This window comes from Amphibalanus amphitrite, unplaced genomic scaffold (genome assembly GCF_019059575.1).
Source record: "Amphibalanus amphitrite isolate SeventyFive unplaced genomic scaffold, NRLGWU_Aamphi_draft 000891F_arrow, whole genome shotgun sequence".
Lineage (NCBI taxonomy): Eukaryota > Metazoa > Arthropoda > Thecostraca > Balanomorpha > Balanidae > Amphibalanus > Amphibalanus amphitrite.
In genome coordinates, this window is record NW_024882385.1 from 55,749 (window position 1) to 72,562 (window position 16,814).

The following is a 16,814-nucleotide window of genomic DNA, read 5'->3' on the forward strand; positions in this document are numbered from 1 at the left end:
TGTCGCATTTTTGTCAGCAAACATATTGCAAAAGTGAAAGAGTCAAAGCTCGATAGAGCTTGCGAGTAACTGTGTATAAATACTAGATGTTTATCAAGCTGTTCCTGGCAGCAATTCATCACAACGGACAGTTTAGCACAAGACTATTAGACCATCACCCCAATAAACATTCACCAACCAATGTTCATATATCCTAGTTTATTAGACAGGAAGGAGCAGAGTGCGCCTAGACCACCGAGTTCGTTATGTTACAGGTTCACTCACCTGATGATGACCACATCCGACGCGGCGACGTCCTCTCTGGGCCCGAAGACGAGGGGTACTCGCACCCGTCCCCCCGGCGACACCAGAGCCGTGACCGTGTTGTCGTGCGGCAGCGACGCGTGCGTCTGCAGCGAGGACGACCATTCGGGTCGGCCGGCCTCGAGCAGCGTGAAACTGGCGGCGGCCGGACCGCGCGACGGCCGCACCGCGCCGCTCGGCGCCTCACCCAGACTGGAAGGGTGAGAGAAAGGGGTCAGAGAGTGAGAAATTAATCTAAAACAAAACTAAATACATTGGTAATGTCAGCGCGATACAATATCGGACGAACCGTGCAAAAACTCCAAGAGCGCACGAAAACTCTGCCTATGCTCACTTCTCTCTCCCTCTCCCAATGGACGAACTGTCTTCCTAGCCGGCAGCCGGTAAACGAACGATCGAAAGCACGGACAACACCCAGTGGGACTCTCACAGACAGCAGGCGGATACTCACAGTTGCTGTATGATGTCCATAGTCGCCTGTGTCGCCGGGTAGTCGCTGAGTAGAGAGACGTGAACCGCCAGAGGCAGCTCGGACGGATTCTCTATCGTCAGGTCCCGTACCGTGACGTTCCCCACCTGAGGGAAAACACAGGGTCGGAACAGGATACGACACGGTGCGGCTGATGTCCGCGGAATCGAGGGACACGTTTCAGATTCAGTTGACATCAACTCGAAAGACGCAATAAACGCATTATGTTTGGCATACAAACATATGAGTAAGCAGATCAGGGCAGCTATCATGCCACTCTATTATTGACAGAAACCTTTCGCAGAAGTTACTACTCGTACCCCATTCCCCCCTCCATTCCCGATGCCCGTACAGACCACCTACAGTCATGGCCCACAGGTTCCCACTAGTCATTAATTGCCGTTCCGGCGCCCATCTCACCTGTGTGACGCCGAACCGGAGCCGGCGGCGGCCGATCAGCTGTGGCCAGCCGAGCTGCGCGCGGGCCCAAAACTGGTACCCGCGCACCTCACTGGTGTCCAGAGTGACGCTGATGTTGTGCCACTCGCCGCCGGAGCCGGAGCCGGAGCCGGAGCCGGAGCCGCCCGCCATCGCCCGGTACTTGTCGTACTGGGAGTGGAACAGCTCCGAGTCCACGTCTCCGATGTTGGCTGGGAGGGAGAGGCCCTGGAGCCAGCGCGTGCCGCCTGAAGGCACGGGGGGGGGGGGGGCGGTCAGATGAACGGCGTAAGTCCCCGAAAGGCTTCGCTGGCACCAATCACTTCGCATTTGAGCAAATTAAAACATTGCACACAAAGTATACGCGTAGCTAACTACTTCACATTATTTACAGTAAAATAGCTAACTACAAAGTGTCCTAAACAGCTCCACCCTGAACTTTTCCCTTCCTCTTCACATTCCTCCCTCCCGGCTCTCCTGCACCCACCGCTCCCCACTCACGTTTGGAGTCGAGCTGGAACCCCGTGTAGCAGTCGTCCTCGCACGCCCTGGCCGGCTCAAAGACTAGCTCGCCGAGCGCCGTCCTTTTCTCGGGCTCGAGCACGACGGGCGCTCGAGCCGAGAGGGGTCGGTAGACGAGGCGCCGGTCGGCCGGCTCGGCACGGACGCTCGAGACGGTCATGGCGTGGCCGAACGCCGAGTAGACAGACAGAGGCACCGCTGACGTCTTACCCTGCGGTGGGTAGAGGTGAACGGGATTGTAATAGAGGCCGCCGGAAACACACATAAATTAGTAACAAATACTGACTAGGAGAGAGAAAGGGGTGCGCTTAAGAGTATGGAGAACACACATGGCAAGACGCTCGCTGCAGAAGTACGTAACATCGCCGACTGGTTAGCCTGGCATCACAGAGCGGTTACACTCACACTCATCTATCTTATTATTCAGCCCAAACGTTCAACCCGATCAGGATGGCATGTCACGACTGATGTGAAAACTGAAAAGTGACCACTCACGGGGAACGCCTTCTCGAAGGTGACCACTGCTGGCACGGTAGACAGGCTGCCCAGCGCCACTCGCAGTCGGAAAGGCACCGTCGGCTGCTCGAACTCAGTGTGGACGAACGCCGACGCCACGAACAGACCCTCGCGCTCCGGCGACACGATGCCCACACGCATTATGGCGTAGTGGTGCGGCTTGAGCACCAGCTGGGGACAGAGCAGAGGGGTGGCATAGTCTGGTTAGAGCGAACAGCAATACGCCCGGAATGAGCTTGCATTGGGACCTATTAGAGGTGGTCGGATCATATGTTAGCCTATGAGGAGTGGCAATAAATTATTGGTAGGTATTACATACATAAAACAGAAAAGATTGGTACACCATCACCAATATCACGTTCAAAGAACTAACCAACGCCGCGAGAGGGATCACTATCACATGTTAATCGCGGGTGAACCCACCGAAAGGGGGAGTGGGTCGTTGCTTGGGGAAAACTGTGCTCACGTGATTATCCCCGGGTGGGGTCAATAATGGGAGGCCAGTCTCAATACTCACCTGTCTTTTCGCGGTAGAACCCTCTGGATAGAGGGGATAGAGTCATGATTGGAGAGGACTGTACTCACGTGTTTGTCGCGGTAGGGCCCGCCGTGTCTGCGCACGATCTCCGCCTCGGCGCCGCGGTCGGTGCCGGCCAGCTCGACCACGCTGCGGCTGAAGTTGCTGCCCCAGCCGCGCAGCTCCACCGGGATCGGGTTCTCGTTGAGCAGGTAGAAGTACATGTCGCGCGACTCGCCCACACCCAGCGTGCCAAAGTCGAGCAGCTGACCGCTGCCGGCGCTACTGCCGCCCTCTGGAGTTACAATGTACTGCGGGCAGGGAGCACCGGGTGTCACAGAGGAGGAGGGAACGAACGGCAGGGAGCCTCACACTTGCACAACACCGCTGTCAATTGCCGCAAAACAAGCAAATTAAATGAGACTGCACATGTTCAGCTGTTACATAGGCATCTGTTACACAGGCCACCACCTACACGGTGGCCTGTGTAGCAGATGCCTGTGGGCTCTGAAGTCCTCACCGATCTCAGTTTTCCCTTGTGGACATACCTCCGACCGGTTTGATTTTGCCCACATTAGGTTACTGTCACATTTTTGCCGTATAGCATGCGACTGTCTCTCAGCGATCTCAGCTTGTCCGTGTCGCGTCTCACCGATCTGAATTTTCCCGTGTATCAGGTGTCTGTAGTTCTCACCGGTCTGAGTTTGCCCGTGTAGCTGTTATTACGAGCGAGCGAGCGCAGCGAGCGAAGCGAAGTCTTTTCAATATAACGGAAAAATCTCAGTATGAGCGGCCCGGCCCGGCCCGGCCCGGCCTGTAACGCTTTTGAGAGGCTTATATCTCAGCAACCGCTGGACCGATTGACCCGCGGTCTTTTTTGCTGGGTAGCCCCATCTCTTCTACCCCGTAATTGACTACTTTTGATACATCTCAGTGACCGTCGTGGCACGTGCCACGTGAAAAGTCAAGGGTGTTAAAGCTGTTTTGCAAAAGTAGCGATTTTGAAAGGCTCATATCTCAGCAGCCGCTTGGGCGATTGTCTTGCGGTAATTTTTGTAGGGTAGCTGCATCCCTTCTACGAGAAGTCTGATACTCTTCATCTTTGTGAGTGACCCCCACTGCACGTGCAAAATGCAAAAAGAATAGGTGCCAAATTTGTTCCCAGTTCAATAACTCGGTAATTACTGGGGCGATTTCGCTGAAACTTGGCATACAGGTAGGCACCCACCAGGCGATGCATTCCCATGTGTTGCGGTTAGGGTGCTACTGCACGTGCGCACGTGCAGGGGGCGTTTCCAGATCTCGAGAACGGCTGGGCCGATTGAGCTCAAATTTGGTACACGGTTGGAGACCGGTTAGTAGGGTGCCGTGCAAAAGTCATTTTGGACCCCGTTTGCACGTGCGCACGTGCAGAATGCCGCTTCCAGATCTCAGGAACGGCTGGGCCGATCGCTTTCAAATTTGGCACACCGATAGCGATCGGTTAGAAGGGTGCTTTGCATAAGCCCGTTGGAAGTACCCTCTCGCCTTTCCGCACGTGCGGGGCTCACTATCTCGCTCGCTCGTTCTTCGCCCAAAAGGCGTTTTACTGGTATAATGTAGGTATATACTCGTAGTTCTCACCGATCTGAGTTTGCCCGTGTAGCAGATGACGGGCAGTCGCAGCTCAGGGTGATTGTGTTGTGTCTGTATTTCTCACAGATCTGAGTTTGCCCGTGTAGCAGGTGTCTCTCTGTATGTCTCACCGATCGGAGTTTTCCCGTGTAGCAGGTGACGGGCAGCCGCAGCTCGGTGACGTTCGTGTACAGCACCAGGTGGGCCGTCAGCTGCAGCAGCGGCTCCGGCGCCCGCAGCGTCAGGCTCAACAGAGACGCCGACTCGTTAGGGGTCAGGATCCTCGGACCCCGCCACGACACCTGGCGAGCGCACGGGCAGCCGGTCAACAGACTGGGGCGACACTGCTTGGGCAAATGGTCAGTCCCGGGAACCACAGACGTTCGTCACATCCGCAGCAGCAGTGACAGAAAAGCCAGCATTGCAAGGCTACCTCAACACGCATTTCCGCCAGTCTTTATACACTTCTCAAGCTATCAGTAGATCGTAAACCACAGCCACCTCTAGCTCCATCGCCTGACTGCTCCTGAGTCGTCACTTCCAGTGAGATATGGAGCACGTCCTTTCCTAGGCCCTCAAAACGTCCAGCCACCCACCTTGAAGTGTTGTCCGGCGTCGTCCGTGAGCGACACGTTGTAGACGGCCAGCGGCACGGCAAACCGGTTGGTGACGGTGACGTTACGCGGCCGATCGGCCCCCTCCGCTGTCACGTGAAACTGCAGCTGGGTCTCGTCCCACTCCAGGCTGCCCGGGACTATCTCGGCCGAGTACGGTATCTGAGGGGTAGAGAAAGAAACGGTCAGCGAGGGCGACATAACTTCAGAGGCAGGGTGGTCATTGGTCAATGCCGTTACACTGAACTACCCATTATGCACCCTGGTCTCTCATGTTAGAAAATGTTTATGGGCGTTAAAAAGATTAAGAGGGTCTCCAAACATGCCTGTTGCAAAATGACCTAACCCCATAAAATACAGCATCACCGAATGTTCTGGCATTTAGACAGGGACCATCAACTTCCTTTTTGTTTCACACTGGTCCTACAAGGAGGCATCTACGAGGCAGAACATTCTTATCCAACTAACCTGCAATTTGTGTTGGTTGCTTTTGGACTTGATGAATATTTTGCCGCTGAGCTGCTTCTCTGATCGTACCCGGTCAGCTGAAAACACAAGTATCCGATTAAAATGGTCTGTCTTAAACAAATTCACAATTGCGATACTACAATGCCTAGGCCCTAGTACTGACTTACTGGTGAGGTGAGCAAAGTGGCAGCACTTAAACTCCAAAGGTCCCAGCCGGTTTGCCTCGGGACCGTCATAGGCAGCGTTTGGTCGATTCACAATATAAAGTTTTCCCGGTCAGTCTAGTTCAGCAGTCGACACGGCCACCCATTAGTAACAGCAGCTTCCCCAAACTTGACTCGTATGCACTTACCTACTTCCCATTCAGTTCCTAGGTCTATTCGCTCCCTTTCATTTATAAAGCCAACCCTAATGGCATCATTTTGGCGCTGAGATACTCAATGTCCTGTATCACACGAAATGTAGACCTGCCGTCCATGACAGAAGTTGGCAGTTCCCTATGCTGCCTTTCGCCTCCCTCATGAGTCTTCCGCCCTCCCAAACAGTCTCCAACCAGCCGATTAATTTACGAGAAGCACAAATTGACCTCGGGTAGTGTTGGAGATGGCCCTAACTTTGCCCAACGGTATCAACAAACCCAACCTAGCCACCTGTTTTGAGTCACGGGTTATCAACTCACGATAGAAGGTGACCCGGGCCACGTTTGTCGCTCGCCCGGTGGTCGGCGGAATCTTGAGCGGCTCGAACTCGATCTGTACAGCATCGTTGGCCGGACTGGCCACCACATGCTGTAACAAAGAGGGAGACGGGAGTGTGTCAGAAAGTGATGTACCCGGCACGAGGGGCCTCCTTGATTGGTTGCTGAGTGGATGAAAGGGTCATTCTGAGTAAGCGAATGAGCGATTAATTAACATCGACGAATGTTAAAGTGTGCGAGAAAATGACAAGTGATACTCTCAGTTCTCGAAGTTAGCACCTAGGGTAGGATGCTTCAATATTGGTGGACTTGAAAATACTATTGGGAATAACAAACGCTTACTACTGCAATAACCTTATGGAAATCCAACTACCAATGTCGATGACTGGGTACCAGAAATCACAATGTTACAGCCATGCAATCGGTTGTAGTGTAAAATCGCGACCATAAAACCCCCACTAATGTATCGCATTTCACGACGGCCAGAACCATCGGCCTGTGTATCCTCCACTACAGCCACGTGGCCTGGTGCCACAAATGGCTGTTCCCTGGGCACATCCGGTGTCAGTCAGTGCAGGCTGACGATACTCTGATTCACCGTAGTTACACCCCATTGTACCACATGGCAGGTAACCCGTGGGCAGCCGAAGACCATCAGACTCAGTAAAGTAAGCTAGGACGGTAGGGAGGGGGAGGGACCGGCACCTGCCGCTGGTGACTCATACTGAGCCGATCGATCTGTGTAACTTAGTCGACCTCCGTCGGTAGTTCCACGACCCGCGGCCTCCTTCCACGACTTTGGCCCATGCCAAACAATGGGCCATCCCTATTCCCGGTCCTTCAGCCTCTTAGTCCCCGAACCAAAGACCTCTCCTCTCAACCAGACTAGAGGTGGCAAAATGTGGACCCGAGGACCCGGTCCACGATTCTGGTATAATATCGTACGATTTCATGTTGTATATTTCACTCGGCCAGCAGGACAGAAATTTGACACCAGCAGGCCATGGGGTGCGGTACTGTTAACCCGGCACCGCCTGGGCTATTTCCGTACCCACGACAGCCTGGGGGGGGGGTCGGATCCGACCCCCCCCCCCTGTTATCTCGAGAACCAATGGTCGTATCGAGCCCCGCGAGGCGGCGTTCGAAAGGTCTCTACGAGACCTTCCCAAAGCACTCTTAAGATTTTAAGATTGAGGTCAACTTTCGGGTCAAGGTCAGGTCAAAGGTCAAATTCAGGGGTTTTGCATGATTAGGCTTACGGACAGCGGAATCGATAGCTGCTGCTCGAAACTCACCAAAAATGACCTCAAAGGCCTAGTGAAGGTACCATGCGCGTATAGGGGTCATACTAAGTACGGGTCAAGGTCAGGTCAGGTCACGAAAGGTCACGGTTTTCACTTTCTGCTACATGGGCGTGCGACGCATGTTTTATGGCTTATTTTTCACGCCGAATCCGATGGTAATGGTTATATGTAACCCCAAGTCACTGTGCTGGTGATAAGTGTGCATTGAAAGCATAAAAAATCGTTTATACCATACATAACTAAACGAGGGCTAAGAAAAAGTCAATTTTTCAACTTTTTATTTTTGACATAAAAATGCACTTTTCTAGACGAGCTTTGTCCCAGGAATCTAGTGGTGCCATTTGTTTTCACATGCGATGTTCAGAAGTGCCTCTAATTCACGAAAATGCTTATGACGTCACCATGCCCTATGCATGTTGGAGCTATTTTTTACAATTTGGGGGTCAAAAATCAAGATAGAAAGTTGAAATTTGGGGCATCTAATGTTCTAATAGAGCTCTACAACATATATTCCGGTTTTTTGGAAATTCAAAAATTTTTGGATTTTATTAGCTGTTTTCCAAAAAATATAGTTTTTTGAATTTTTAGGGGTGAAAAACGCATTTTATGGAAAATCCGAGATAGCCATTTTGAAGAACTCGTTGAGCTGCGTCTTTTCATGTCCCTAATTTGCAATTTGCTTTAAACCCTGATTTTTGGCGATTTTTTAAACATTTACCACTTTTTGACTAAAAAGGCCATGTAGTTACCTCACTAAAATCGATATATCTCAAAAATTTTTGGAAATTTTTTCTTAAAAATTGCACAGGAGACGTCAAATTGATGGGGGAGAAGGTATGCCAAGTTTCAAGTAGATAGCGAAAGTGGTTCATGAGTTATTCAAGAAAAACGGAGGGGGCGGGTCGGATCCGACCCCCCCCCCCGGGCGGTCGCGGGTTTTAACTGTACAGTTGTACACTGTACATTAACTGTACAGTTGTACACTGTACAAGCGACCGACGTTGGCGGCTTCTGGGACAAGTTGTGTTCAGATGTAACTGATCGTCACCGTCACAAGGGAGCACAATTATTCGCATTCAAACCGCCAATCTATCCCAACCACCACAATCTCATCAAACGCTTTGGAATTCTAAGCTAAGGATTGACTCAACATTTATCACTTGGGTAGTCTCTATCTGTTCGCTGCCTCAAGTGGCTGACTGATTTGAGTATGTCACCGACGAAATGGAAAGCCAGTTTGTGTTCTCTCTCCCTCACTTTGCCCTTTGTCCGTTCTCACCATGTTTCACTCGCGGTATCGCTTTACACTTGACAGCAACGCGTGATCTATCGCAGTACTGGTCATGCCCTGTGAGCCTGGACCAGCTCTTGTGTTAGTTTCTCGTCTCATGTTCTAATTGCCTACCATTTGTCACTCGCGCTATCGCTTCACACTTGTCGGCTGTTCGTGCTCGCCGCGCACCGTATCGTATAACCGAACGTGCCGCGCGAGCCTGCTCAGACTTTTCTCACCAGTTTCCAGTGTCGCTTTCTGAGTGCTTTTAGATGTGCAGCCTAATTGTTTTCTTTGTGCCCGCGGCGGCTCCTCGAGTCGCTGCGGGCAGTCTCCACTTGAACGCCACCGAGTACAGTCCTCGGTGGCGGTGCGCGGCTCCACCGGCGCCCCGATGTGCGCCGGTGTCAGTGAAGTGACGGAATCGTGCACCGCGCACGATTCCGACGGCACCCCCAGCGGGCTGCCAGAGTGAACGGCATCCCTAGTGGATTGCCGCAGTGAACAGGCACCCCCAGCGGGTTGCTAAAGTGAACGGGCACCCCCAGTGGGCTGCCAAAGTGAACGCCACTGAGCGCGTAGCTCAGTGGCAGCGCGCGATTTCGCCGGCGCCCCGACGCGCGCCGGCGTATTGCGAGTGAATCCGACGGCGCCCCCGTCCGCGGCGGCGCCGGTGTGTCCGCCTCGGCGGACAACAGTGACCATCGATAGTGCTAGTGCGTTTTCTGGTCTACCTGTCTACTCTGCGTTCTTCAATTTCACCCTCGTCTACCGTTCAACATCATCTATCGTCCGGAATTCTTCAATATATTCTTCAAAATTCATCTACGTTTTTCCTCCGCTACAATAAATGTCCCGGCCTCCACCAGAGGCACGACAAGGTCGGCGACATTTAATGGTCCTCCGGGCCGGATCAGGCCAGAAGAAAACAGAAGCGGAGGAAACTTCATCGAAAATGGAAAAACAAGAACAGAAAAAGAAAACGTAGAGTGAGCGCTATCGGCATAGGTCAGAAAATGAAAGAAACAGAAGAAATCATGGAGACTTCGACGCTGCAGCGGCCGCGCCCTGACTCGCGGCGGAGTCACGGCTCAGCCCGCCGCGCGGCGTCTCAGGTGAGCTGCAGTGAATCTGTCTCCCGCGCCGCTGCTGAAGCTCGCCTCACAGCACGCAAGAAAGCTCTGTATGTGAAACAGTTGGAGAGACGACTGGAGATAAAGCGCCGACATGATGAGTTGAAGAGGCAGACGCTACAAGGGTTATGGCGTCTGGAGAGGGAGCTGAGAAGACTGGATGATGAAATAAGAATACAGCGCGGACTACAGCAAATCACAGAGGTGAGCTGCAGTTCGTCTGTCTCCCGCGCCGCTGCTGAGGCTCGGCTCACAGCGCATATGAAAGCTCTGACTGTGAAGCAGTTGGAAAAACGACTGGAGATAGAGAATCAAGAAGCGGAGTTGAAGCGTCAGGAAGATGAAATGAAAAGACAAATTGAACTACAAATCGCCAAAGACGAAGCGGAACAAGCTGCGCTGGAGGCACAATGGCGACAGCAGATGAATGATCGACGAAACGCCGGCAGAAGGGACGACTTCGTGAAAGATGAACGGGAGGGACAGCTCCCTGCTAGCCCCGTCCCAGCTAGCCCTCAGATAAGCAGACCATCTTGGATCGACGAGCTACCCAAAGATAATATACCGGCATCAGAAAGTGTTCAGAAGTTGAAAGTTACGGACAGCCAGAAAGTGACAACCAGATGGATCTCCATCGCTACTGCCCAGGTACTTGGCATCTCATTCGACAGCCAGCTACCCGCTGGGCCAGACCTGCTGAGCTCGGAAAAAGAACTCGCTAGCAACAAGAACCTGAAAGAGGTGACTCAAGAATCCTGCTCGAAAGAAGGACGCCTCCGAAAACTGAACCCAGGTGAAACAGCTGAGGCAGCAAAATCCCTGCAGCATCCCTCAGCCAGAAAACCGAGCGACGACCCAGAAATCCAGGTGATCTCCGACTCCGACGCTGCTGCCCAGGTGCTTGGCGCCTCGTGCAACAATCGACCACTCGCTGAGTCAGACATGCGGAAAAATCTGACCGGCGTCCTGCTACGATTCCGTGAAAAGGGTGTGGCCTTAGTAGCGGATATCCAAGAAATGTATCACCAGGTGAAAATCATCAAGCAGGACAGATCGGCCCAAAGCTTCCTCTGGCGAGACCTGAACGACGGACAAGAACCAGAAGTCTACGAGATGCAAGTCGCCATATTTGGGGCCAAATCATCGCCAGCGTCCGCTAACTTCGTGCTGCGCAAAACAATCACCGATCACGCTGCAGAAGTCGAACTGGATGAAGAAACTACATCCGCGCTTCACAACAGTTTCTATATGGACGACTTCCTCCATTCAGAACAAACCGTGTCAGCGGCTCGAGCAGTGAGAAAGGGTGTCACAGATCTGCTGTCCAAGGGTGGCTTCCGGCTCGTGAAATGGATGAGCAATTCGCGCGAGGTGCTGGGCAGTATCCCACCTGAGGAGCAGGCGCACCCCGAGCTCGACTTTTACGGCACTCATCTCCCTGCCGAAGGAGCCCTGGGTGTTGTATGGGACGCTGAACGAGACTCGCTCAGTTTCCGGTTTCGAGACAGTGAGACGCAGGCGACCAAACGAGGAGTGCTCAGGAAAACGGCGTCAATCTTCGACCCCCTGGGCATCGCCGCTCCTTACCTGATCACGGCAAAAATCCTCATGCAGAAGCTCTGGATGCTGCAACTCGACTGGGACGAGGAGTTGGAAGGTAATGAAAGGCTGCAGTGGGAGAGCTGGCTCCAAGAACTGCCGAACCTGAGAGAAGTCTACATCGACAGATGTCTGCTCCCAGCAAGCAAACCGACTGGGAAAAAACAGCTACACGTGTTCTGTGATGCTTCAGAAAATGCCTTCGGTGCGGTGGCCTATTTACGCACAACGGAATCAGACAATCAGACACATCACAGCGCGTTCATCATCAGCAAAACGAGGGTTGCTCCACTGAAACAGCTATCCATCGTCAGACTCGAACTGCAAGCGGCAGTGCTTGCCGTGCGACTGGTGGATGCAATGTTGAGAGAGCTCCCGTCCATGGCCCAAGCAGACGTGATCTACTGGAGCGACAGCAAAGTCGTCCTGGGATACATCTCGAATGAGAGCAGAAGATTCAGCACATTCGTGGCCAACCGTGTGGCTGAAATTCAAGACATGTCAACTAAGAGACAATGGAAGCACTGCCCGGGCAAACTGAACCCCGCCGACAAGTGCACAAGAGGCACGACAGCGTCCGCCTTGAAAGATGACACCGTCTGGCTGACTGGCCCTGCGTTCCTGACAGCCGGTGAAGAGGCGTGGCCGGCTCAACCAGAAGTCAGTGATCTGTCATCTTCAGACCCGGAAGTGAAAACAGACGCAGACATCTACATGTCAGCTGTGTCCAAGAGAAGAAGCTGGCTCCCGGACCCGTCAAAGTACTCGTCATGGACAAAGTACAAGAGGACCACAGCATGGATGCTGCGATTTGTCAGGAACTGCAAATCAAAGGCAGACACATCTGAAGTGCAGCAGACTGGTCCGCTCCAGGCTGAGGAGCTTCAAAAGGCAGAAGACGTCATCCTGTGCGCTATCCAGGACGAAAGCTACGGCGATGAGCGCATGGCGCTGAAAAAGGGACGACAGATACAAGGTGGAAAAAAGGCCAGCAGCATCGCAGACCTCTCACCATTTCTAGACGACAGAGGAATGCTGAGAGTCGGCGGAAGATTGAGCAACTCGCCACTGCTGGAAGATGCTCGGCACCCAGTGCTGCTGCCCCCTGACACCGAGGTGACGAGACTCATCATCGAGGAGGAGCACCGTCATTCACTACACTCAGGAGTCGAGCATACTCTGAATGAAGTTCGGCAGCGCTTCTGGATCCCAAGAGGTCGGGCCCAGGTAAAAAAGGTGCTACACAACTGTGCCTTTTGTCGCAACAGAAGTGCCCGTCCAAGCCAACCCCGAATGGCTGACCTGCCAGTCGAGCGCTTTGATGCCTCGCATGCATTCAGCACCGTGGGGCTGGATTTCTTCGGCCCACTGCTGGTCAAGAAATTCCGACGGACAGAAAAAAGGTTCGGGCTACTGTTCACCTGCCTGGCCACAAGAGCCATTCACTTGGAAGTGACGTGCTCAATGGACACGGACAGCTTTGTGATGGGACTGCGACGATTCATCGCAAGACGCGGACGCCCGATGAAAATCTGTTCTGACAACGGAACCAATCTGAAGGGCGGCGAACGAGAACTGAGGGAAGCGCTGAGCAGGCTCGATCAGCGGAAGATATCTGACGAACTGACCCAGCGTCACATCATCTGGCGCTGGAACCCGCCGGCCGCCCCACACTTCGGCGGTGTGTGGGAAAGGCTGGTAAGATCAGTGAAACGAGCGCTTTCAGTCGTGCTGCACAACCAAGTGACGACCGACGAGATTCTCGCTACTGTCTTCTGTGAAGTAGAAAACATGGTGAACAGCCGGCCAATCACTCATGTCGCAGACGACGTGCGTGACCTGACAGCCCTCACGCCCAACCACTTCCTTTTGGGGAGGGTCAACTCGGCCGCATCCCCAGGAGACTTCAAAAATGACACGTGTTCCAGAAAGAGATGGCGACGAACCCAAGCAATCGCCGAGCACGTCTGGAGCCGATGGAAGAAAGAGTATCTGCAAACACTCATACAAAGAAGAAAATGGCAGAAGGAGGCCAGAAACCTACAAGTCGACGACGTGGTCGTCATGAACGAGCCTGGCACACCGAGAGGACTCTGGCCCCTCGCTCGGGTAACAGAGCTCCTGCCAGGACCGGACGGACGAGTGCGCGCTGTGCGAATCGTCACAACGAATGGAGCGACCTACACACGGCCGGTCACCAAGGTCGCCGTCCTAGAAGAAGCCGTTCAGCATTAGTCAACGGGCTCGCCGCCACAGTGTTCCCACATCCTGTCAGCTGTCCTTTCGACCGTGCTCCTACTGACTCACTGAACCTGGTTTTAGACCATTTCTGTAACTTTATTCCACCCTCCGTCCCGTGGAGCAGACCCCAAACTCGCCGAGATTTATGTCTTTTCCCGTGTCCCCCTCCAGTCCGGCTCGCCACATGGACCGCCTTCCCCTCCCCTGTCCGCGCAGCCGGCCATCAGGCACGCGTGACATCTGGGAGCGGGGGGGCTCAGCTGTCTGGCGCGTGCCACCCCGCGACGCCGGTGACACTGACCTTGACTACCGAGGGGAAACTGAGACGGCGAGGGACCCTGCTGACCTACTGCGAACGGCGACCGATCAGCTGACTGCTGGAAGGACAACACATCAGCTGTTCTGGTAGATGACAACGGAAACCGACAACAGCCGTGCGAACATTTGCGTTTCTAGTGTAGCTGTACACTGGGCGCCGGACACTGACCTAAAGAGTGATGACAGTGACGCGGTCAGTGGACTGATGTGTAGCTGACCAGGTCAACGTCTAGCTAACACACTGAACTATCGTCGAAGGTGCCGAAAGTGATTGTCTTCGTCATGACTTTGTGATTGAGTGCAACGTGAATCTGTATATACTTGTGTAGTTTTAGAAAGAACTCGCGAAAACCTTCCAGTGAACACGTGAATTGAATGTACACTGTACAGAGTATTCCGTCGGTGTTCGATGATAATGTAATCTCCTGTCTAGTCGATCACAGGGGAGGAGTGTGTCACCGACGAAATGGAAAGCCAGTTTGTGTTCTCTCTCCCTCACTTTGCCCTTTGTCCGTTCTCACCATGTTTCACTCGCGGTATCGCTTTACACTTGACAGCAACGCGTGATCTATCGCAGTACTGGTCATGCCCTGTGAGCCTGGACCAGCTCTTGTGTTAGTTTCTCGTCTCATGTTCTAATTGCCTACCATTTGTCACTCGCGCTATCGCTTCACACTTGTCGGCTGTTCGTGCTCGCCGCGCACCGTATCGTATAACCGAACGTGCCGCGCGAGCCTGCTCAGACTTTTCTCACCAGTTTCCAGTGTCGCTTTCTGAGTGCTTTTAGATGTGCAGCCTAATTGTTTTCTTTGTGCCCGCGGCGGCTCCTCGAGTCGCTGCGGGCAGTCTCCACTTGAACGCCACCGAGTACAGTCCTCGGTGGCGGTGCGCGGCTCCACCGGCGCCCCGATGTGCGCCGGTGTCAGTGAAGTGACGGAATCGTGCACCGCGCACGATTCCGACGGCACCCCCAGCGGGCTGCCAGAGTGAACGGCATCCCTAGTGGATTGCCGCAGTGAACAGGCACCCCCAGCGGGTTGCTAAAGTGAACGGGCACCCCCAGTGGGCTGCCAAAGTGAACGCCACTGAGCGCGTAGCTCAGTGGCAGCGCGCGATTTCGCCGGCGCCCCGACGCGCGCCGGCGTATTGCGAGTGAATCCGACGGCGCCCCCGTCCGCGGCGGCGCCGGTGTGTCCGCCTCGGCGGACAACAGTGACCATCGATAGTGCTAGTGCGTTTTCTGGTCTACCTGTCTACTCTGCGTTCTTCAATTTCACCCTCGTCTACCGTTCAACATCATCTATCGTCCGGAATTCTTCAATATATTCTTCAAAATTCATCTACGTTTTTCCTCCGCTACAATAAATGTCCCGGCCTCCACCAGAGGCACGACAAGGTCGGCGACAGAGTAGCTCACTTTGTCAATTAGTTCGCCTCTCATGACAATCTAAATCCTAGCATAGAGTGACGATAGTCGAGGGGTTGCATGATATTCAGAGCCGCATTTCACGCGTCAGCCTTGTCTTGAGATGCATTACTTTGTCAGCCACAATCATGTCATACAGCCACTTCGGTCATATTATAGCTGATGACTAAAGCCGTAGCGATTTCCTATCACTCAAGATACGTCGTTTTTTGCCATAAGACCCCATGACTATGTACGGATCTCCTCGCTCTTCTTACGACCTAATTTTAGCCGTGAGTATCGATAGCGCGGTAATCAACAGTCAGCTGGGTGCTGACACCATTCTCCCAGGCTAGTTACGACGAGGCGTCCACCGTTCCGTCGTGAGTCTGTCTGCGCCATCCAGCAGCTGGTCGGTATCTCTGACTCCCACCACCGGTCTGAACTCCCCGGTCCTCAAGGTCAGGGGTAGGCTGCCACCGTCGAGTCCCGCTCTGTCCTCCCCAGTGCGAGGAACAGCTCTCCTCGTACCTCTCAGCGCAAACCTCCCCTGACCCCAAAGCTGAGGTCGAATCCTAGAATATCCCAGCACTGAACTCCCTAGTCCCCTGCACCGGGGCTGACTCCCAAAATATCCCAGTCCTGACCATCCCTAGTCCCCTGCGCCGGGGTTAACTCCTACCATATCCTAGTCCTGACCAGTGCTCACCACGGGCCGCAAAATCCCAGTCCAGCCCAGCCAAAGCCCATGGGTTCACAGCCCGGCCCAGCCCGAGCCCATTCATGGTTAAAGCGTCAAAGCCCAGCCCGGCCCAGTCCCTCAAAAATGCATGCATTAGCAATTATTGACACCGCACAGGTATCCAAGGGCAGCAAAGAAACAATGTTTTTTTTTTGCGAGCAGCATGCACAATGCAATGCACATTGCATGCACATTAACTCGTTTTTTTTTTAGTCTTGCACAGTAATAAGCTATGTAGTTATAATTTTTGTCTCAGTTGCGAACCCCTGAGTCCACTTTACAGTTCTTGGCCCAGCCCCTCCATAGCCCATCGATCCCTCATATTTGAGGGCCCAGCCCAGCCCAGCCCATGGCCCAATGGGACTCCTGACCCCCTACCCCCTATTCCTCTGCGCCGGGGCGGACTCCCGCAATACCATAACCTCTACAATGCCCAATGCCGGGGCTAACTCCCATCCCTGCCGTCCCGCGGCACCCACCGCCCCAGGGCCAGCGTGTCAGGAGCGCTGTCCCTGCGGGCCCGCGGCCACCGCGGCCGGCCGGGTACGGTCGTACGATAAGAACCCCCTCCCCACCCCCCGGCCCCCTGGGGAGGGCCGTGACGTCATCGGGACCAGGACGGGCCGGCGATACCACTCTAC

The 16,814-nt window shown here is 53.8% G+C and overlaps 1 protein-coding gene across 1 annotated transcript in view; it reads right to left on the reverse strand.

Annotated features, from left to right (window-relative positions):
* The window catches only part of LOC122367713 (transmembrane protein 131-like), a 57,461-nt gene that overhangs the window by 6,194 nt on the left and 34,453 nt on the right, over nt 1–16,814 (reverse strand). The window contains exons 9-18 of the mRNA XM_043341061.1: nt 6,141–6,249; nt 5,462–5,538; nt 4,976–5,155; nt 4,511–4,681; nt 2,834–3,076; nt 2,228–2,419; nt 1,712–1,943; nt 1,193–1,458; nt 755–879; nt 265–495 (exon numbers count right to left, since the gene is read on the reverse strand). Of these exons, the coding sequence (XP_043196996.1) occupies nt 265–495; nt 755–879; nt 1,193–1,458; nt 1,712–1,943; nt 2,228–2,419; nt 2,834–3,076; nt 4,511–4,681; nt 4,976–5,155; nt 5,462–5,538; nt 6,141–6,249 (1,826 nt within the window). The remainder of the gene's footprint in view (nt 1–264; nt 496–754; nt 880–1,192; nt 1,459–1,711; nt 1,944–2,227; nt 2,420–2,833; nt 3,077–4,510; nt 4,682–4,975; nt 5,156–5,461; nt 5,539–6,140; nt 6,250–16,814) is intronic.